Source organism: Mastacembelus armatus, chromosome 9 (assembly GCF_900324485.2).
Source record: "Mastacembelus armatus chromosome 9, fMasArm1.2, whole genome shotgun sequence".
NCBI lineage: Eukaryota > Metazoa > Chordata > Actinopteri > Synbranchiformes > Mastacembelidae > Mastacembelus > Mastacembelus armatus.
Genome location: NC_046641.1, coordinates 1,239,699 through 1,262,997, shown reverse-complemented (window position 1 = coordinate 1,262,997; position 23,299 = coordinate 1,239,699). Strand labels below are relative to the sequence as shown.

Here is a 23,299-nt window from a genome sequence, read left to right as displayed (position 1 = left end):
GATCTTAAATTATAGTTCCATTCTTAGTGGCCAGACATGAGACTGGACCTAATAGGAGGAGTCTTCATATATTTTTCTGACAGCCAGTAGATTTGACATTGAGGTATTTGCTCTGTGGTGCTATGCTCTGACACACATTTGGATCGAGCTCTAAAACCTGAACTTCAGCCACACTTTAACAGTGTTGAACTGCATGTTGGATTCAGGCCTGGACTGGTAAAAATAATGAACCAACTGAAATGTCAGTGACATGCAGATTCTCCAACAGGACTAGGACTTGTTCCAGATGTCCTAGTGAGTAATACTGTCTTTACATGTATTTTTAAGACTTCACACTTCTGTGGAGATTCTCAGTCATCCAGGTCATGGTCAACGTTATTCTATTTACTTTAAATCTATTTTCTGAAGCAAACATCTAGGATGTTATAAACTTTCTGGTGGTTGCTTTTTTGTTTTTTGTTTTTTTTTTACTTAGGGGAGAGTGGGGTGATTTGTGCCATAGGGTGAGTTGTGCCACCCCCTGTTTCTAGGGAACCATAGAAGAAATTGATCATGTGATCAATTTTTTTTGAAGACTCAGCCATTTCACTCATCCTACTAAGAGGAGAACCTTATTGCATGGGAGGTAAACACATTTAAGCTCAAAAAACTGTTTTTTGCCTTTCAAAGTCAAGTTTTTATGATCATGTTTTGTTGATTATCGTGTTTGAACAGTTATAGACAAGTTTGAAAACATTTCACACGTTTTAGTGCTTTGGTAAGCTACACTATGAGTCTATACAGCTAGCATGATGTTAGCTCACAACTGCTCACAACAAAAGAAAGTGGTTGTCTCCAGTAGCTCAGAAGATAGTGACATTTCCATTCCACTTAACGACACCACTGACTATGAGATTTCAGATGTCCAGAATGATGATGATGATGGTGACAAGGATCTGTCTGCTGGGGACTTTGTCATTGTGAACTTTGCAGGCAAAACCAAATCCTACAACTACATTGGATTGGTTGAGAAGGTAGATGGTGCCGACATCAATGCAAAGTTTCTAAGGCGAAGTAGTAAGAAGTCTTTGGATGGAAAACCCATCGTCACTTTCAAAGAAAATGATGAAGGAGTCATCATTAGTATGGGGTCCGGGGCTCTTTGCTGGGGGCTATCCGGTCTCTGTACAAACGGAGCAGGTGCTCGGTTCGCATTGCTGGTAGTAAGTCAGACCTGTTCCCAGTACACGTTGGACTCCGGCAGGGTTGCCCTTTGTCACCGGTTCTGTTAATTACTTTTATGGACAGAATTTCTAGGCGCAGCCAGGGGCCCGGAGGGAGTCCAGTTCGGGGACCACAGGATTTCATCTCTGCTTTTTGCAGATGATGTTGTCCTGTTGGCTCCATCGAGCCAGGATCTCCAGCGTGCGCTGGGGCGGTTTGCAACCGAGTGTGAAGCGGCTGGGATGAGAATCAGCACTGCATTGCATGGGAGGTAAACACATTTAAGCTCAAAAAACTGTTTTTTGCCTTTCAAAGTCAAGTTTTTATGATCATGTTTTGTTGATTATCGTGTTTGAACAGTTATAGACAAGTTTGAAAACATTTCACACGTTTTAGTGCTTTGGTAAGCTACACTATGAGTCTATACAGCTAGCATGATGTTAGCTCACAACTGCTCACAACAAAAGAAAGTGGTTGTCTCCAGTAGCTCAGAAGATAGTGACATTTCCATTCCACTTAACGACACCACTGACTATGAGATTTCAGATGTCCAGAATGATGATGATGATGGTGACAAGGATCTGTCTGCTGGGGACTTTGTCATTGTGTCATTGAAGGCGTACAACACAATCACCGACTGTGGAAAGGATAAGGGTTTTTTGTTTTTGTAAATCAAAACTAAAAAGATTATATACTGCAGGTAGTACTATTAGTAGGCAGTATTATTATTATTATTATTTGCTGTTTGTATTTCAAGGTAACAAATTCTTTCAGGAAGGATTTGAATGAAACTCTCCGGCTCACCTGAATGACGCCGATCACCATCACACACCCACAGAAGAGTAAAAGCCCGAGGATGTTTTTAGGGAAAGTTGCCATCAGTGAGAACTGCAAAGAAAATAAACAACAAAGTAAAGTAAGTAGTTAACAAAATAAACACTGACTTTGCAAACAGGGTGACTGATTCAGCTGCTGCTGCAGAATCATACTCACTGTGTATGGTAGGAAGGTTATCAGCATCATACAGGGCTGAAATAGAACCGAAAGCAGAACTTCACAGTAGACGGACGGTTTCACTCTCGGGTAAAATGCAAACAGTATACTTCTAGTACCACTCTGTACTCGCTTAGCAGTAGGGACACCTGTCAGAATTATTTGATCCTAACACCACATTCATGTCCCCTGTGCTGCAGTTATAATGCACTTAGATGCTAACAGTCAACTCTCATTGATGTAACAGTCTGAACGTACAAACCTGTGGATGTTTAGTGCCACAATTAAAAATAATTTGAACCTTTTAGTCTTTGGAATAGTAACTTTGAAGCTAATGTGACAAAGACACATCTAACATCTGACCAACAGCCAAACTGCATATGAGCTCAGTTGTACTTACAAGGTTCAGCAAGGCAAGGCAATCATCAATGCGTACAATCACCTGAAACAACCTGTGAAACAAGACACAAAGCGGCGATTAATAAATATGAAGCCATACAAACAATAATTATTATTAACCAATAACTTGCCTGATATGTGCAGCCCAGGCAACAGTCCCAATGAGGAACGTCATTAAATAAACAGCGATTTTTGTTGTTAGCAGAAGATGAACACTCTCCGTCAGCTCCTGCAGTGCACACAAACCAGGAAGTTGCATTAAATGTCCCATATACCTGACCCAGTCGTCTGTGGGCTCACTGTAATCACACCGACCTGTCCGGTAGCAGTTTTACTCACTGACTGTAGGATTTATGTTTCATATTACCTCATTATCTTCCACTTTTGTATGGGCAACAGGTAAAATCTGTGGAAAAACAGAACAGTATTAGAAAACTATCAAATGTAGTAATGATACTACGATGATACTCCGTGGAAATCCTGTTCTGTGAACTGAAATCAGATTTTCGACTGAAAATATTATAAGCACTGGTGAACAAGTGCTAAATACTATGAAATGGGGACTATTTGTTCTTTGACGCCATAAAACTCCAGTTTTAGGGACTGGGTACTCTAAGACACATAAAAATGTACTTAAGAACAATTTTACTTTGCATTGTATTTCTCTGCCAAGGTTAGCTACTACATACTTAGTGTATTAAGGAAGTAAAGTATCTAAAAGTGCAGTTTATATGTATAACAGTGTCCTTGACTCCTCACTTTATTTCTCAGTCTCAGTTGTAGTAACTTTTTGGATGCAGTATTTAATATGCTGCTATTTGTTTTTGTTTTGTCATACTCCACTTTATATACCACAAATGCTAATAATATATGTTTTTTTCATCTGCTGCTGCTGCTGTAAGTTTCCTGCCTGAGATCTTATCTCAAACTAGCTCCACCTTCAGAAACTGCAAATTATATATTTATTTATACTAGTATAACGGTGAGAGTTGACTTTTTGCACTGCTGCTTTGCTTGACTGAATGATTTTCATACATCCTCCACCAGTATTGATCCAATAATCTGACTAATCCTGGTCTCTGCGGTCCAAACACCAGCCCTGCCCATTAAACCATCAGACGTCATTATTCAGACGCAAAGCTCAGCGTGTCCTACCATGACAGTGGCGATGATGGAGATGAGAGCATCGCTGTAGGCCAGCAGTCTGTGGGAGGACTGGGTGCTGCTGTGGCCCTCTCTGTCGGACGGACTCACGCTCTCCAGGACCGAGGAGGACGCTCCTTTCTTCTCCATGTCCGCGTCGACGTGGTGCTCTATGATGTCGCTGTCCCCCATCGTGGAGGAGCTACAGGCTGACAGAGGGCGCAGCAGAGACCATGGACCCTGCGGACAGATCTGTTTACAAACACCGGACGCACAGCTGATTCAAGGCAGGAAACAGGAAGCAGCGTCCTCAGCAAAGATCGTTGACGAGGGAAGAGTAGTCACGCGGTCATTAAAACCTGAACTGGTGTTTTCTTAGTTTATTCCAATTACTGTATTTTGATTGTCTTTAGTTAATCATTGTAAATAACGTTTTAAAAATGTTATACGAATAAAGCTAATTATTAGTTTATTATAAGATCCCTGTCTTATAAGAAGACAGGGTCCATTTTTAAAATAATGTGCCACTGTGCTAAAAATGGTTAAAAAAAAGTTTGTCTAACCCAAATGTCTTGTAATATGTCCCTTTATGAAAGCGATAATGTTCAGTTTTTTGTTGAAATTATTTCAGAGAGAGTCAAAGTCAGGGTCATAAGGCAAATTTACATTGTTCCTGAAAATTTTCAAATAATTACAGTATGATACAGTCATTTAATTTCTACTTTAAATGTTTTTTAATGATCAGATTCTGAAATTGTAGAGCTTTTAAGTGTATTAATATCCCACTGATTTGAAAATTAATTAAGTGAACTTTGTGAGCTGTTAAATGAATTAAATGCCCTTATTCCCCCATTTGTATGTTGTCTATTCTGATTTAAAATAGAAGTTGTAAATACCACAAAAACCTCTTAATTTGATGAAATAAAAATAAAGCGCTGTTTTCATCGACAGGCTGTGCGCATGCTCAGAAACTCTCCAGGAATGTGGGACGACGGGAAAAAGAGTCCCCCAAAAAAATGGCGCCAATCGGACTGAAGCGACTGGTAAAGCTGATTGAAATGAGTTTTGGCAAAGTCAAACAAATATTTGAGTATGTATATTTATATTAACAATAGTCTGTAACAGCATGTGTGGTATTGTTGTTATTATACATGATGAATATGGGCTAACATTGTTTACTGCCGCTCCGGTTAGCTAACTCAGTAGTTGCCTAGTTTGGCAGTGAGTTAGCTAGCTAGTCAAGTTGGTTAGCCTAGCTAGCTAAAATGAATGTTGGCTAGCTAGCAGCCGGACATCCAGTAAGCAACTAGCTAGATTAGTATTAAAATGCTCTTTTAGAGCTCAGTGTCAACTGTGAATATTTTTGGATTTAAATGAATAATCCCAAATAACTGTTTTTGGGCTGTTAGATGTTTTAAAGTCTTATCAAAAGTTAGCGTTCTTAACTGCATATGTGGGCTACTAATGGGCAAAGCTAACACCCATTAGTGGGTGAGCAACAGAGAGGGTGCAGCGATGTCTTCGGACACCCAGGTGTTATCGGTGCCCAGGTGGGCTAACATTAAAGATTGATCATAGCATGAAGCGGAGCTTTTTCACAAAACCGATAACGTTAATGCAAACTTATTTCAACTTATACACGAGTACTGATGTTTTAAAAGCTGTCTGGAGCAAGGTCTGGAGGAGCTGCACACGCTACTATGCTTTTACTTGGGGTAATGATGTTTTCTTAAGAGTACAAGCTGTGTACTTTACAGAGTATGCTGTAGTAGTATAAAAAGGAACTGAATTTCTTCTTCAAGTGTTGTAGTCAGGCTGAAGTCAACTACATTATTAGTCCTTGGCAATAACAAATTAACTGCAAAGCTAAATTAAAACCTTTTCTGATGACTGTACATGTTTACCATCATTTGCCTAGGCCAAATTTAAATTAATTTCTGATGTGTTTTGTAAGAAAGCCATAACTATTAAATTGTATCATATGTCACTAGAATCAGAGCAGTTGAAACAAAACCCAAAAGAAAAACTCTCATCTAGTACAAATGGATGTGATTTTGTCATAGTTTTGTAATGGCCCCAACAGCCATTAAACCTGGATATTAGATATATGACCAAATAAAATCACAAAGCATCCTTGATTGTGAGTTTGGACAACGCCTGTAACTTCCAGTCTAGGTTCTCAGCCAAAACAAACCACTGTGGACCATCCTTTCACCACAGGCTGCCAAAACAATCACTTTTATGAAACCCCCACACTGTGATGTGGAAAGAGCTTTCCATCTGAACCTCTATTTTTTCTCTTTTGAGGCTAGGCACCTCAGTGTGATCTGATCTGTGGCATTAATTTAGAAATGAGTAGTCCTATATGCATGATGTCATCTGAGTCCACAGGTACAGGATTGTCATGGAGTCTGGAGTGGGCTCAGCAGTTCCTCAGTGGGGATATTTGGTTGTGTTTTATAGCATCAAATGACCAGCTCATTGGAAGTTCAGAAAGTTGAAAAATCAAAAATTAGAGATAAGAGGCAGGGACTCCGTGAGCTGTGGTTTGCCAGTGTAAAGCTGCACTCACACTTTTTTCTTTTTACAAAATCAAAGTGTAAAAACAACAAATCATTATTCAGCAGGAAAATATGTGCCAGACTATTTCCTGATCAAAACAATAATTTCCAGAAATTTCTACTAGTCGCCTGTACATTAGAAATGCCCACATACATTGTGGAATAAAAACATTAAAAAAACATCAAAATTATGAAATAACATTATTGCAGTGAGAAAACTGGGGTAAACAAAACAAAATAAGTTAAATATATTCACAATATTTAACTTATGTAAATGTATTCACCTGGAATCCTGTTCCAACAGTGTTGAAATAGTTCCCACATATGCTGACCACTTGTTGGCTGCTTTTCTGTCTCTCTAGGGTCCATCTCATCACAAACCATCTCATTCAGGTCTAGGTTGGGTGAATGTGCAGACCAGGTCATCTGATACAGCCTTCCATCACTTTTCTTAGTCCAATAGACCTTACATAACCTGGAGCTGTGCCAGGGTCACCGTCTTGTTCCAAAATTAATGACACTCCTCTTATTGGTCTCTCTCAGTAACCGTTTCTTTGCAACAGTTTCGCCATGAAGGCCTGATTTACACATTTTCCTCTGAGCAGTTGATGTTGAGATGTGTCTGCTGCTTGGGCTCTATGAAGCACTGATATAGGTGTTAATCTGAAGTGTAGATTTCTGAGGCCAGTATGTCTGATGAACTTTTCTGCAGTAGAGGTGACTCCACAGCATCCTCATCAGAGCCAGTTTCCTAAGAGTGGTTGATGGTTTTGGTAAATACAATTGAGACTTTTTGCAGTTTTCATCATTTTCTGACATTCAGTTACTATGCTTTAGAGGGTAAATTGTTAAAGGCAAAACAATTGACCATCTTTAAACCCACGTTCGACACTGTCTTTAACAAAATCTGTGGTGTTCATTCATTTTTTGCCCTGCACTTATTGCTTGACCTATGTGGTATATGTTTCTCTGTTTTGCAAGATTTTAATTTACAATCCCCTAGTTAGCATTTATAAGCTTTACATAAACATTTAATACAACGTTGTTCTTCACCATATCAAAACTGACTATTTTATTTTGTATTCTAATGTTTTATTATACCGCATTTCCTTTTAATGTTTACTAGTACTGTAACTGCTCCTGACTTATGTGCCAGTGTCTGATTTTCATAATGCCTTGAATTTCACTGAAATTCCAGGATGACTCTTAAACAAATGACCAGTCAAAAGTTGTCCTGGGGCACCAGCATTACTGCCTAAACGGACAAACATGGTCAATGGATGTGTTGCTGATGTCAACACATCTGCGTGGTACCATCAGTGGCAGATGGTGAAGAAGTCTCCATGGAGATGATATGCTATATGTGCTTTTTGGTTCCTGCCTGTTGGTTGGACATTAAAAGAATTTAGCCTTGTCAGAAGGATGACACAGACAGGGATACCAATATTTGTCCTATCATTAGAATTTACAGTAGTTTCCAGCCCAATTTACAACACTCAAGATGAAAGGTAGGTAGGTGATCTGCTGCTTTAGCAGATCTCAAATCTGCAGAATCCATTCCTACTGGAAGAATCCACATTTGCCATAGGACTGCACAGCAGCTCTGCTATGTGACAGGTTTGTGGAAAAGCTTCTTTTATGTCACACATCATACTGAAAACCTGAACTTGTGACACATATCACCTACAGTATTTATTACCACATAAAGTTGTAATTGCCAACATGCAAGTTTTAGGTCACAATTGCACAAATATACATGTAGCAGATTTAAGTAACTTCAGAATTATGTTTGTGTCCACCTAATAAATGTTCAATACTCACTCTGCTTTTTGCACTATTTTTGTTTCCAACAATTCCTGAGAAATATTTGGCTATTCGTCAGCTTGTCTATCCACCCAGCACCCATTCGGAGGAATATAGTTTACTGGAATGTAAAATTACCATGACCTTAGCTGCAGATGTCACTGGTTCTCAGACTGCTGGGAAATGCCAAAAAATTAAAATGGCACAAAGTGGCTGGCCTATACTGGCCTACCACATTACTAATGAGCGTTAGAAACGGAGTCATAACAGCTCGGACGTCGCCAGGTGCTGAGGAACCATTGCAACCTGATGAGAGGTTGGCTACTGGACCATGACATGCATGGATGAGGGCTGACAACAGAGAACTGCTGGAATGCTACTCCATGAGTAAACCCAGGGAGAGGGGTTACATGAAGAGGTTGTGGGACTTATGGAAACTTTGAAACCCACCGTCTAGACTAGCTCCTAAACATCTAGTAGCTCAGTGTTCCAACATCCGCAAATGGCAAATGCTATTACAATACATCAGTGGGGCCCAGAAAGGAATAGATAAGAAGACCTGGGGAGCAAAAACAACTACTGGTAGATAAAGCATTCACTCGAGACTGTAGGACCAGACAGACCAACCTGTGCACCACTTACAACTCAATGCCTCACACATGGATGCTAGAATGTTTAACATCAATAGGACTCCAAGAACCTCAATCAGGAACTCAATGGGACTGTGGAAAACAGCCCCAGTGACCAATTGATTGCACAAGTCTCCATCAAATGCTGCATCTACCAATGACATGCTCTGTCCCCGCTGCTGTTATGCATAGACCTGAACCCACTCAGCCAATAAGACTGGCTACAGCTATCGACTATGAAATGAAGCAACCATCAGTCACCTCCTGTACATGGATGACATCAAGTTTTATGACAGGAGTGAGCAAGAGATTGACTCACTGTTCCACACCACCAGGATATACAGCAACGACATTGGAATGTCATTCGGACTGGATAAGTGTGGTCAGATGATAACAAAGAGGGGTAAAGTTGTCAGGACTGAAGGAATTGAACTGCCAGAAGGCAGCATAGCGGATGTTGAGGGAAGCTACAAGTAAGTAATCCCACAGGCAAATGGGAACCAAGAAGAAGCCACAAGGACAGCAGCCACAGCCAAATACCTACAGAGTAAGGCAAGTCCTAAGAATCCAGTGAAATGGGAAGAACAGGGACCAAGCTATCAAAACCTACGCCCTGCTGGTCATAAGATAACCTGCTGGCATCATAAACTGGCCAAAACAGGACATAAAAGCCACTGATGTTAAGACAAGGAAGCTCTTCACAATGCATGGAGAGTTTCACCCCAAATCCAGCATCCTGAGACTGTACACTAAGAGGAAGGAAGGCAGATGACTAGTAAGTGTCAGAGTCACCATCTGAGATGAAACAGCAAAAATCCATGAGTACATCAGGAAGATCGCCCTGAGTGATGACAGCAGTAGCCCAAGGAGGAGAGGGACCAGCAAAAACCATCATGGCAGGACAAACCCCTGCACGGTATGTATCACTGACAGATAGAAGAAGTGGCTGATATCAAAAAGTCCTACCAGTGGATGGAAAAGGCTGGACTGAAAGACAACATGGAGGGACTAATCATAGCAGCACAGAAACAGGCCCTGAGCACAAGATCAATAGAGGCTGGGGTCTACCACACCAGGCAGGACCCCAGGTGCAGGCTGTGCAATGGTCCAGGTTTAGTTTCTTGCAGGGGTCTCTGTAAACTCGCAGCAGAATGATTACAGGGGTTCCAGAGGACGCGGTGCTCCCTTATTCTGGCTGCTGGGTCCATGTCTGGGTCCAAATATTCACTAACTGATGCAGAGTGTTGAAGGACTAGTAGGCAGTGGAACACCAGATAATCGAGAATGAACCAGCAGTGAGGGGAAAGTGACTGGGGTTTAAGAAGTCAACACAACCAAGACAACAAGACAGATGTGAACCTAATCAGGGAATTACAAAATAAAGGTGCCAGTAACAAGGGTGTTAACCAAGGACAGGAAATTCACTAGATACACCCCTGCTAGTGCCACCACAAGGCAAAAATTTACAAAACTCACATGTGTACCCAAGAAGCAGCTGATCCAGCTGTGGAGAGTTGGTCAAGATGAAGCACACACCCATAGAGCTACCTAGGCCAATTAGCGAGTCAGGGGTTCTGTCCTAGAAGGAAGCAAAGGCCGCAGTGAGGAATTTAGTAGTCTACTGTAATGTTTGCAACCATGATTACAATTTGCACAGTACTCTGCCACTACTGGATAGATTACAGTGACATTTTCTATAGACATTCATGGTCCCCAGAGGATGAAGCCTACTGACTTCAGTACAACCAGGAAGTTGACATTTTTGGTTAAGAGCTAAATGTTTGATTATTATACTTGTTTTTTACGCATATCTCTATATATATAGATATATATATATATCTATATATATATTTATCTCTATATATATATAGAGAGAGAGAGAGAGAGAGAGATATCTATATATATAGATATAGATATACAGTGGGTACGGAAAGTATTCAGACCCCTTTAAATTTTTCACTCTTTGTGTCATTGCAGCCATTTGCCAAAATCAAAAAAGTTCATTTTATTTCTCATTAATGTACACTCAGCACCCCATCTTGACAGAAAAAAACAGAAATGTAGAAATTTTTGCAAATTTATTAAAAAAGAAAAACTGAAATAGCACATGGTCATAAGTATTCAGACCCTTTGCAGTGACACTCATATTTAACTCACATGCTGTCCATTTCTTCTGATCCTCCTTGAGATGGTTCTGCTCCTTCATTGGAGTCCAGCTGTGTTTAATTAAACTGATTGGACTTGATTAGGAAAGGCACACACCTGTCTATATAAGACCTTACAGCTCACAGTGCATGTCAGAGCAAATGAGAATCATGAGGTCGAAGGAACTGCCCTAGGAGCTCAGAGACAGAATTGTGGCAAGGCACAGATCTGGCCAAGGTTACAAAAGAATTTCTGCAGCACTCAAGGTTCCTAAGAGCACAGTGGCCTCCATAATCCTCAAATGGAAAAAGTTTGGGACGACCAGAACTCTTCCTAGACCTGGCCGTCCAGCCAAACTGAGCAATCGTGGGAGAAGAGCCTTGGTGAGAGAGGTAAAGAAGAACCCAAAGGTCACTGTGGCTGAGCTCCAGAGATGCAGTAGGGAGATGGGAGAAAGTTCCACAAAGTCAACTATCACTGCAGCCCTCCACCAGTCGGGGCTTTATGGCAGAGTGGCCCGACGGAAGCCTCTCCTCAGTGCAAGACACATGAAAGCCTGCATAGAGTTTGCCAAAAACCACATGAAGGACTCCCAGACTATGAGAAATAAGATTCTCTGGTCTGATGAGACCAAGATTGAACTTTTTGGCGTTAATTCGAAGCGGTATGTGTGGAGAAAACCAGGCACTGCTCATCACCTGCCCAATACAATCCCTACAGTGAAACATGGTGGTGGGAGCATCATGTTGTGGGGGTGTTTTTCAGCTGCAGGGACAGGACGACTGGTTGCAATTGAAGGAAAGATGAATGCGGCCAAGTACAGAGATATCCTGGAAGAAAACCTCTTCCAGAGTGCTCAGGACCTCAGACTGGGCCGAAGGTTCACCTTTCAACAGGACAATGACCCTAAGCACACAGCTAAAATAACAAAGCAGTGGCTTCGGAACAACTCTGTGACCGTTCTTGACTGGCCCAGCCAGAGCCCTGACCTAAACCCAACTGAGCATCTCTGGAGAGACCTGAAAATGGCTGTCCACCAACGTTCACCATCCAACCTGACAGAACTGGAGAGGATCTGCAAGGAAGAATGGCAGAGGATCCCCAAATCCAGGTGTGAAAAACTTGTTGCATCATTCCCAAGAAGACTCATGGCTGTACTAGCTCAAAAGGGTGCTTCTACTCAATACTGAGCACAGGGTCTGAATACTTATGACCATGTGATATTTCAGTTTTTCTTTTTTAATAAATTTGCAAAAATTTCTACATTTCTGTTTTTTTCTGTCAAGATGGGGTGCTGAGTGTACATTAATGAGAAATAAAATGAACTTTTTTGATTTTGGCAAATGGCTGCAATGACACAAAGAGTGAAAAATTTAAAGGGGTCTGAATACTTTCCGTACCCACTGTATATAGTGACTGGATAGCTCAGTGGTTAAGGTGTGGGCCCTTAGGCAAGGTCCTATATCTATATATATCTATAGATGTATATATATATATAGATATATATATCTATATAGATATAGATATATATATCTACAACCAAGTGGTATTTTGAAAATAAGTCATTTTATATTTTATTATATATATATATATATATATATATATATCTATACATAGATATATATATATATATATATATATATATATATATAAAATCAGTGTTGTTACTAATCTTTGACATATCCAAGACTGTGATAGATGGTACAAAAAACACAATCACTTTTAGTGAGGGTAGTGAATTTGCCCACAGTGTATTACTGACCTATGGAAAATTTCTGAATCATATCTAAATCATCATGTCAAATTAAGGTTTGTCACCAAAAATCATTCCATTTGTTGAAATACAGTGAAAGATATGGCCAAATTCAGAGTGAAAATTTACCCTTGGTGGATGAAAACATCCTCAACAGTACATGGGGAATATATATATATATATATATATATATTATACATATCCTAAAATATGTATATTTATATGTAATATACTGGCATGTGAGCATTGTCATTGTGGTAGAATATTGAATATTGGAAATGTTTTACTTTATTCATACTTTTTCATCTTGGATGTTTATACCTTTGCATTTGATAACTGACCCAGCCATGGAAGATTTACAGTAGAACTGCAAGCCATTTGATACATTTAATTAAAAGATTAGCCAAAAAATAAGGCACATTACAGGCTGTTTTTATTTGATGTACAGAGGTTTACAGACAAAAACATCCCATAAACACTTATAACATGTCTTAAATATGTAGCATCATTTCATCCCTGTATGTACACTGTGAAGGACACACACACATACAATAAAATGAAATCACACCCCGAAAAATGAGGTGAGCCTAAAATTTACCACTCCAAAATTAAGAGTGACGTCTATATATACCCAATATGCTTTAATCTATATTCTGTAGTAGCATAATGAATGAAATGTTTAGGTTTCTCATTCTTTATACAGACTAATACACTTTCAACAACATACAAAGTTAATAAATTCCACAATCAACACATATATTATGTAGGAAACACAAGCCATAATCAATATGTCTTATCTCATTCTTAGTCACTGATTCAAAATGCATCATACTAAAGATGCATGTCCATAATTGCCATCACTTCTAATAAATATTCCCTGTTTCTGGTCTAAACAACCGTTCTTTGTATATGATACACAGCCATACTGTCATCTGTGGACAGAAGTTATCAATAAATAGAAGGATCTCTTTGCCAAAGGTCTAACACAGCACCATTGTGTGTGTTGTCCTGAGCGCTGTCCTGGTACTAGAGAGGTAATACACCTCTACTGCGGACGAACTGATGTCATTGTAGCAGGAGCCTTAAAGTGCAAGCGAATGTATTTCCTGGTTGGAGAGGTGGGGTGGCAGGAGCAGAGCGGTTCCCACTTACCCGACAGACAGTGAGATGGTAAGAGTTTTTTCCCAGTGTGCCAGTCGAGGGCTGGTCATGATGAGCTCAGCCTCAGTGCCTGAAGGTATGGGTATCATTGTGGAGGCTGACTGAGGGGCTAGAGAGTCTGCTGTGGATAAGACATCTTGTACTGCAGCTGCAGCGCTGGATCCACATGACGTTTCTGTAGAAGGCCTCTCCATCAGGGCAGTGGAAGCGGAGCTGAACGGTGCGGGAGAGAGAGGGTATGCAGCAGCGGCCATCAGTGCAAGTCCCACAACTACGAGGGCGGTATCGCTGTGCTGTTGAGCATCCAGCAAAGGTGATGCTGACTGGTTCTTGGGGGCGGACAGATCGTAGACACTTCTTCCCCTTCTAAATGGCAGAAACAGCACTTACATTAAGATGATTATGAAGTTACCATTGAAATTTTATTGATTTATTCACTTTCTTTACTATTTGAAAATTGCATTAGCTCAGAGGATTTGAACTCACAAATATAGTATAATTGTTTCAAAGCCAGGTCAGTAAAAGTATTGTAATACCTCATTGCCTTACTAATATTTTATCATTATCTTTTTAATTGCCTTGTGGAAATGTCCCTCCACATACCTTGGTAGCTACAAGAAGCTGCAGCTCACATTGTCGGACCTGGCACAGCCTGGATTCTCTGACCAGCCGACAGTCAGGGTTGTTATTGGTAATGCGACTTGAAATGCCCATCCCACATGTGGTGGAACATGTGGTCCACTCAGTGGTTTGTGGGAAGCAGCTGGGTTTGACTAATACCTCCGACATGGGGAAGGACGCCATCTCTGTGGGAGATCCAAAGAATGGCAAGGCGTTTAATCAAATGATAAATCCTGGCAAACATTACATCATGAAGTATCAGTAAATAATTTGTCATCTATATGTTCATGACCATTAAATGATACTTATGTGATTTTTTTTTCTTGGTTCTGAAAGAAGCTGAGAATAAAGATGTCATCCAGGTGGTTGTTTTGTGCTACAAACTCCTGAGAGTCTGATCCTCACCAAGATATTGCAACAACTCAAAAAGGCTATATTGTGGAGGTAGCTGTGGACATTAAAGCCAGATCAAAACCTAACTATAAATCTAATGTTGCACTTTACTAAACACATTCATGTTCTCCTGAAGTTAAACCCTTTCAGTTTTGGAGTCACTTTGAGCAGCCCAAGGATAAAATTTAAACTCTGTTCACAAGACAGGCTACATGTAACTATCACAAAAACACTGACATGATTTATTTGAAATATTTAGACTCTTCAGTCAGGGCGTTTTATTTTAATGAGCCAGGACCTTTTCAGTTGCTGGGATCAAGACTTTGAATCTTGTTTGAAATAAGAAACATATTTAGTTAAAAATATGCATCTTATATTTTGTATTGTTATAGCTAAATTGCAGAACATATCTCAGAAATCTGCCCCTGTGATGGACTGGTGACCTGTCCAGGGTGTACCTATGCCTTTCACCCAGAGAGAGCTGGGATAGGCTCCAGCAGATCCCAGAAAATTGGATGGATGGATCTCAGAAATCTTAAATGTAAATAGTAATGGTTTGCACCACTGCACCAATAGTGGTTTTAGAGCAATCAGTTTTGAACAGGTTTTGTTTAGTCATGCAAATGTAATTTATTGTGGACAATGTTATAATTTGCAATGATTTGGCCACTTCCTGCAGATCAAAATGAAAAACCTCCTTCAGACCACATTTAGTGTTGGTGGCGGGTATCAGGAAAAGCATGGCTAGACACACTGTGATGTTTACCTCTGAATGTGGCCCCTCTGCTCAGAGCTGGGTGCCGATGCTGTGACTGGGCCTCCAACAGGGCAGTGATGTGGTTAGGAAAGGGTTGGCTGTCTGGTAGGAAGGTGTGTGTCAGTTCATCTGGCTCTACACTGATGTGGTTGTTGTCTTCACACACCCACTCCTCACAGCAGCCACTCTCAGGCCGGATGAGTCGGGGCCGTGAGCAACGCCAGTCAGGCAGTGGTACTTCTTGGGGACAAAGGGTCATGCAGCCAACCACCCCATCCATACAAGTGCACTGGTGTTGGCAGTTGGGCTGAAAGTCCTCAGCGTGCTGGTACACCCGCCCACTGAACTCACAGGGCATACCCTGGGCCTCAGCTGTCAACACACACACACAAACCAAGAAAGAGAGCTGTGGGGAGAGGCATCACAGAAGTACACAGCAGAAATCCTTTATGGACAAACATCCTATCAAACTGGGGTTAGTAATATATTTTTTTGTAAATAAATGTTTCATGTTTTCATGCTTGGCAGAGCAGGAGGCCAGTGATTTGTCATGGGATGGTTTTTTGAGTTCCCGTTTTAGACTTTTATTTTGGTTAATTTCCTGTCTAGCGCCTATCTTGTGGTAGGTAGCTTTATATTCATTATTAGAATTGGTTTCACCTGTGTTTAGTCATCTTTTGTTTTGAATCTATTTATGAGTTCTTGAACTTCAACTGATTTTTTCTTAATTCTATTGTTTTTATTTTCCCTTTTTATTCAAATTTTGTTTTCCCCTGCATTTTTGCCATCTACATATGGCAATAAAAAAAAAGACAGCTGCAGGGTACTTATGTTTAGTTAGGTAAATTTAATGGCGTGCTTGTTCAGTCTTGTTAGCCTCACCCCGACACAATCCCCTCTTGGGATCTCCTCCAGCCCCCAGATGGCAGCGTAGCCCCTTGATGTGATCACAAGGTTCAGCGTCACTGCAGTCCTCATTGAACTGCTTAGCACAAACTTTACAGCAGCCACAGTGGTTGGTCACCCAGCTGACCCCCGGTGGGCACAGCGGGGGTAAGGCGGCACAGGAGCACATAATTGGGCACTCACCCTCTGCAGTCTGGGTCAGAATCAGAGGTCAGGTCAGGATACATGACAGTAGTTGGCAAGATTAAAAAGACAATGCAGCCAATGTTATTACACAAGAATTACTATAACTAAGGAATATGAAACACAGCTTTGAGAGTAATTGGCCACATGCCACCTCAACTCACCATAACTGCAGCATTAATGAGCACAAACAGGGTGGAAATTAGGTGTTGCAAAGTAACAGGGCTAAACATCTTGCTTGCAGCAGATAAACAAAAAGAGAAAACTGGCAAAACCTTCAAAAGAAGCAGGAAGCTGTTAAGATCAAACTGTCCACAGTCCCAAGAGCAAAGCTTGAGGATGAAACTGTATCCGCAGGTCAGTCCGAGCACTGAGAGGTACACCCGTCTGCTTGTTTGCACTCCTGTAGTATGCTGGTGTCAGCCTGGTGTCAGCTTTACTTCGTAGAGAGGTTTCCCCGTGTGGAGCCTGTACTTATAGACATACATGCCTCCGCCCCCACTGTGATATCATCAGGTCTCCTCTCAAGATGGCTAGAGCATCCAGATAGAGGAAGTGGTGGGTTTGTTACTGTGACATACTAACAAATTGCTGTTTAACTGGACACGTGACTTCACAGAGAAATGTCAGTGTCAAAATTTGTAAGACAAATATTTCTTTTTATTCTGATTACTACTTAACTGTTCTAACTAGTATATCCAGTTATTAATGATTTCAATGTATGGTACTATGCTAGTTAACTAGGTAACTCTAACCATCCCACACATACCCGGCGGTATTAGGTCAGGTCATATTTGACAGATGTTTGCAAGAAAACAATGCTAGGACAGGTGTAATGGAAAACCTTAGTAGGGAATCTCACCCCATCTTGGTAGCAGCTTAACAAGGAAAGTGGTGTGGAGAAAATCCCTGTGAACAACTCTTCCACCAGCTCTGGCCAAACTGCCAGGTTTGGTCGTCTCCACTGCAGTGTGCTGTGGGACACTGTGCTCAGGACGTCCTGTGTTCCCTCCATCTCTTTCCTAATGGGCTGCATTCCAGGAAATACTGGCCTATCCTCAGGTTCCCATCATTGGCAGGAAAAATCAGCATTCCCATTGTCATCCCAGGGACGCTTTGAAAAAAGTATTTTGTTGGAGAGCAGGAAAGTCCTCACATTAAGTGTTGGCTCACACAGCAATGAAACGTGGGAAATGTAATTTGCAACATTTGATAAGGCTGCTGAAGGTCTCCCCCTGCACTCCAAAACAATGTAGATACAGGCTGAGAGACTGAAAAACTCTTTACAAAGGCAATTATATAAGAATGCAAAGTATAGAAGTTACATAATCACTAAAAATAATGACATCATTAACAATTACAGTATAAACAATAACATTTTGAAAGGTTTTGAAATTTTGACAGGAATAGCTCAGGAATTTCACATTAATGGCTTCCAGTCCTAGGGTTAATTGATGACAGTTAGCAAGAATATTTATCACATTTCATGTATGTCCCTATGTGTGTCAATAGTAACAAAATGACAAAATAAATGCTCTCTAAATTAGTTATTACAAAAATAAAAATGAGTTTTCCTCTCGTGACTCCATTTTTAAAAATATTTTCACTTCAAGCCAGACTGATTTGTCATTTTGTTGTATTACTTTAACTTGTCAGCATCTTGTTCTACCCATTCAGAGGCACTTGATGTATCCATATGGCATCATTAAAAGCAGTACAAAAGCTGTAGCAGCTGGTAGAAACATTTTTTTAACATTGATGTTGAAAAAAAAGATTCCAATATTAGAGCCAAATTGTTGCCCAGTAGCGAGCTTTGTAGTAAATTACAGGAAGAGGGGCAACCATCAGTGAGCACAACACCAAGAAGTATTTGTATTGCAAAACACATCTAAGATGGAACTATGCTAGTCATGAGAAGGTTCCTGGTTTGAAACCCATCAGGGGCGCCTCTGTGTGGAGTTTGCATGTTCTCCCTGTGCTTGTGTGGGTTTTCTCCAGGTACTCTGGTTTCCTCCCACAGTCCAAAAACATGTATGTCAGGTTGATTGGTGACTCTAAATTGCCCATAGGAGTGAGTGTGAGTGTGTGAGGTTGTTTGTCTCTATGTGGCCCTGTGATGGACTGGTGACCTGTCCAGGGTGTACCCCTGCCTTTCACCCAAAGAGAGCTGGGATAGGCTCCAGCAGATCCCTGGGACCCTAAAAATGAATAAGCTGGTATAGATAATGGATAGATGGATAATGAATAGATGAATGAAAGATCAAAATGTTGGAAAAAAATTATTTATGGCAACGGCATTCAAAAGAACTATTTACTATCTACATTTGTTGCAAGAACTGTGAGGATTTCAATCTTTTTAATCCAGTATGTCCTACAGTATGTCCAACCTCAGGCCCCCACAGCTCACCCTGAAAACCTCATCAAACTTGAGTAAGTTGTTGGGATCTAACCTGTGAAACTGGTCCAACTACATACAGCTTATGACCTGAGGGCAGATGTTGTAGCTCCAGACTGAAACAGTGATGTTACTCTGTGCAGAGAGTCACCTAAGCCCCTGGCTGGCTAGGCAGTAAAGAATAGCTTTATATAATAGGGCTTTGCTGGGGTGAGGTGGGACATGAGGGGGAGGTGGAGTAAGAGCACCTTGTTGGGATGCAATGGGGAGGAGGGCAGTGGTCTGGATTCTTGACATTCCTGGCCCACAAAGACAGGATGTGTGTACTAGCCATGCTGTACTAGACACTGATGGAAGAGCAGGGAGTTAAGAGGGGATGGACTGGATTGCCAGTTTGGCAGCCTCCCACCTGGCCATGTGCCAACCATTGTTTTTCTGCCAAGCAAACATTTCCAAAACACATGGCGGTCAGGAGTCCTCTGCAATTCATCACACTGTTGACAAAATGTGTTTTCTCTGTTCAACACATAAAGAGTTCTTACCATAAAGTTTTTTTTTTAAATTATTTTCTTAAAAGGCCCTAATGAAGAAACAAACATTTTAAATGCAAATTAGTTATTATCTAGAATTTACTTCAATCTACTGTTACTTTGCAACCATAGAGACAACTTTCAGTGCAAGGCTTCTTAAATTGTAACAGAAAGGGCAAATCATACAGAACAAAATCTCAATTTCATAGTAACCCAGCAGATAAACAGGTGTTGTGTGCAGCATGCAGGAAGAGATGAGTCAACTGCAGATGATTTAGAAGAACAACAGGCACAACAGAGCCTGCAGCAGTACTGGATTAGACAAAGTTTATATTAAACTCAAACAAGTGCTCAGGAAAACGAGTTTTACCAAATGAACAGTGGGCTTACAGGTTTCTAAAAAAAACCATTATACTGTGCCTGTACTGTATGTAGCTTTTGGCCAACATTAATAACCACAGAAAGACAAATCACAAGTCTTTTTCAGGTGCTTTCTGTTTCTACCTTGGTTGTCTGTATACAGTACATTCAGGAATAACTAACAGGAACACCTTTATGCTATTTGCAAATTTATTGGCAATGTTCATGCAATTAGGAAGCCTACGTGTATTTTCAATGTGGAAACAGCTGTGCAAAAGTATATGTGTGTGTATGTATATACAATATTTGTGCAAAGGTTGCAGTCCAGCTTGAGTGAAGACATCACCTCCACAGGTTATGTCTCTGTGACATTCCTCATATTAGTGTCCTTAAAATGCTCCTGGTTTACTGCAGTCATCACTCATCCCACTGTTACCCTAAATGGGATCCATTTTTCCTTCCAAACACACACTCTGGTGTCTGGTACTATATTGTACCAAACACTAGAGTAGTCCTGTATAGGCCCAGATCCAAACAGGTTACCCACCTGCCTGCCCAGTCACACAAAACAAAAGTAAACTAACTTTTGTTGCTGTGGTTAGTAGTGGGTTTTTTTTTCATACAGATCACAGGTAAATTGGTTTGTCGCAGTGATCACAGGGAAAATGGCTCTTGTCCAGAGGTGGACAGTAACAAAGTAAATTTACTTGAGTACTGTACTTAAGTACAGTTTTTGAGAATTTGTACTTTACTTGAGTAGTATTTTGGGGGGAAACTTATTACTTTTACTCCCCTACATTTGAAAGATAAATAAAATACTTTTTTACTCCACTAAATTTCTACAAAGACTCTTGTTACTCGTTACTTTTGTCTTAAAACCAAAAGACAATTGACTGTGTTCATGAAGTTTAAATCACATTCAGTGTTTGCGTGTGATTTGTCCCACTTATACACCCTAAAAATACACACTCCGGTACAGTAGGTGGCGGTATGCACCTTTGAATGCTGATTGCAGAAGAAGAAGAAGAATTAGAAGAAGAAGAAGAAGATGATGATGGTGATGATGATGATGATGGTGATGATAAAGCAGATTATGCTGTGCGGGGCGGTAATGATTTAGTCCTGGTTCAGTCTTGGTTTAGTCCTTGTGTAGTCCTGGTTCAGTCTTGGTTTAGTCTTGGTCTAATCCTGGTTCAGTCTTTGTTTTGTCCTGGTTTCATTTCAGTTGAATGTTTTGACATGGTTCAGGTTTTTGTAATGTGAACTGTCTGATATTCAATACTTAAAAAAAATATCAGTACTAACTTTGCTTAGACTTGCTGCAACAATGTTTAATAAAAAGGTTGTGTTTCATTTCATTGAAACTGTGCCACTTCTGTCTTTAAATTCTAGTGACTTCTAGTTTCCACTACAGAAAATTTCCTGTTTCCCATTTATTGATTCTGTACAAACACATCTCTAGTTATTCTAAACTATATGTAATATTCAATCCAGTGAATTAGTACAAATAAAAACTTCAGTATGAGAAAGATTCTTGACTGCACTCATTTGAAAATGTATTGTGAAAAAAACATTTTCAGATTTTTTTAAAAGTACTTTGAATACTACATACTACACACACTCTAGTACTTTAACTCAAGTAATATTTTGACTGAGCAACTTTTACTTGGAGTAATATTTGACCAGGAGGATCTATACTTTGACTCAAGCAATGAAGTTCAATACTTTGTCCACCACCGCTCTTGTCGCAGCGTTCACAGGTAAACTGGCTCTTGCAGCAGTCACCGTCACTTGTTACAGTGATCACCGGGAGACGTTGGTTACGTATTGTAACCCAAGATTCTGTGAATTGGACGCAGCCCTCTGGGTTATCTCTAATGGGTCTTATCCCATTCCTAATGCCAAGCACTGAAGAGGAAATTATCTACAACCACTTGGGGTGGGCCCCCTCTCCATCTGAACTAAGGATGGGGAGTTCACTTATCTTGTGCTGGCCTCTTTTAGGGCTCATTTGTTTGATGTTGAGTATTCCTTTGTATTTAATTCATTTTAAAACCAATTTCTTTTTAAAATTATCTCCTGCAACCTGTGTCTCAATCCATATTTAGTGGTAGTGGTGGAATCGTTCAGTAAAGGACTGCAGTGGATCAAGTCAAAGGACTTTTTTTCCTCTTCCCTTTTTTCCTCATTTCTCCAAGTTACTCTTTTTGACAAGAGTCAAGGAGGACGAGCAGATGGAAGAGATTTTCATGGTCAGCAGACTGGTGTAAAATGGCCAATCATAAATTTGGACGAACTGGAGAAGGGAGCTTCTGCAGAGGTTGACAGCACCGAGGGTGTAGGTAACGAACTGAAAATATCAGATCTGTATTCTATTCTCAGGACCTTCTCTATGACACAGAGACCCAAGGATGAGTGGAAGGATGAAAGGTGGGGGAGTTGTCCTATTTTGTAACCAGAAATGGGTTAACCCCCGAAATGTGACTGTGAAAGAGAGGGTCTGCTGTCTGGACATTGAATTGGTCTCAGTTGGTTTCTGCCCATACTATGCACCAAGTGAGCTTCCATACATAGTCGCCATTGCTGGCACTGCCTGCAACGGCGTGTGATGTCATACATGATGCCGTTGCTAGGATACAGACCCAGCACCCTGATGCATTCATTGAAATTACAATTTCAATCACGTCTCTCTATCCTACTGCCTGACTGACTTTGTACAGTATGTGGACTGTCCAACATGTGGAGAAAGGACATTAGATCTGTTCTATGCTAACATCAAACAAGCCTACATATGAAGAAAAAACAGAGCTCCTCTCCTGTGGAACCAGCTCTCAGCCTGGGTTCAGGAGGCAGACACTCTCTGTACTTTTAAGGCTAGACTTAAAACCTTCCTCTTTGACAAAGCATATAGTTAGGGCTGGCTTCAGGCAACCCTGAACCATCCCTTAGTTAGTTATGCTGCTATAGGCCTAGACTGCCCGAGGACCATCGGTGCACTGAGCTCCCGTACCCTAACCCCCCCACCCCCTCTTCTCTCCCACCTCATGTATATTCCACCATTGAATGTTACTAACCTTGTGCTCTCTCTCTCCCCTAGTTTGTGCTCTCTCCCTCCCTCTCTCTGAGCCCGGTTCTGCTGGAGGTTTTTTTCTTCCGTTAAAGGGAGTTTTTTCCTCTCCACTGTCGCCAAGTGCTTGCTCATAAGGGAATTGTTGGGTTTTTAGTTTTGGTTTTTGTAAAGTGCCTTGAGATGATTTGTATTGTGATTTGGCGCTATACAAATAAAATTGAATTGAATTGAATTGAATAGATCTGTTCTATGCTAATGTCAAACAAGCCTACAGGGCTGTACCTCTTCCACCAC

General features: G+C 40.7%; 2 protein-coding genes across 4 annotated transcripts; both read right to left on the bottom strand.

The window, feature by feature from the left end:
- Window positions 1–430: 430 nt before the first annotated feature.
- On the bottom strand, window positions 431–4,045 carry LOC113139392 (endosomal/lysosomal potassium channel TMEM175-like). 2 transcript variants are annotated; one of them, XM_026322572.2, is made up of 8 exons: window positions 3,751–4,045; window positions 2,963–3,001; window positions 2,727–2,824; window positions 2,597–2,648; window positions 2,197–2,232; window positions 2,008–2,091; window positions 1,730–1,840; window positions 431–880 (listed from the first exon to the last, which is right to left on the bottom strand). In XM_026322572.2, exons 1-7 carry the CDS (start codon window positions 3,928–3,930, stop codon window positions 1,736–1,738), a joined length of 594 nt encoding a protein of 197 aa, XP_026178357.1. In that variant the 5' UTR covers window positions 3,931–4,045; the 3' UTR covers window positions 431–880; window positions 1,730–1,735. The 2 variants fall into 2 exon arrangements, with proteins under 2 accessions (XP_026178357.1, XP_026178358.1); XM_026322573.2 differs by lacking the exon at window positions 431–880 and having other exon boundaries at window positions 1,502–1,840; window positions 3,751–4,044.
- Window positions 4,046–13,086: 9,041 nt separating this feature from the next.
- On the bottom strand, window positions 13,087–17,147 carry ccn1l2 (cellular communication network factor 1, like 2). Of its 2 annotated transcripts, none has more exons than XM_026320692.1 (5): window positions 16,926–17,147; window positions 16,444–16,660; window positions 15,571–15,933; window positions 14,394–14,596; window positions 13,087–14,156 (listed from the first exon to the last, which is right to left on the bottom strand). In XM_026320692.1, exons 2-5 carry the CDS (start codon window positions 16,634–16,636, stop codon window positions 13,854–13,856), a joined length of 1,062 nt encoding a protein of 353 aa, XP_026176477.1. In that variant the 5' UTR covers window positions 16,637–16,660; window positions 16,926–17,147; the 3' UTR covers window positions 13,087–13,853. The 2 variants fall into 2 exon arrangements, with proteins under 2 accessions (XP_026176477.1, XP_026176476.1); XM_026320691.1 differs by having other exon boundaries at window positions 16,815–17,146.
- Between the last annotated feature and the right edge of the window lie 6,152 nt (window positions 17,148–23,299).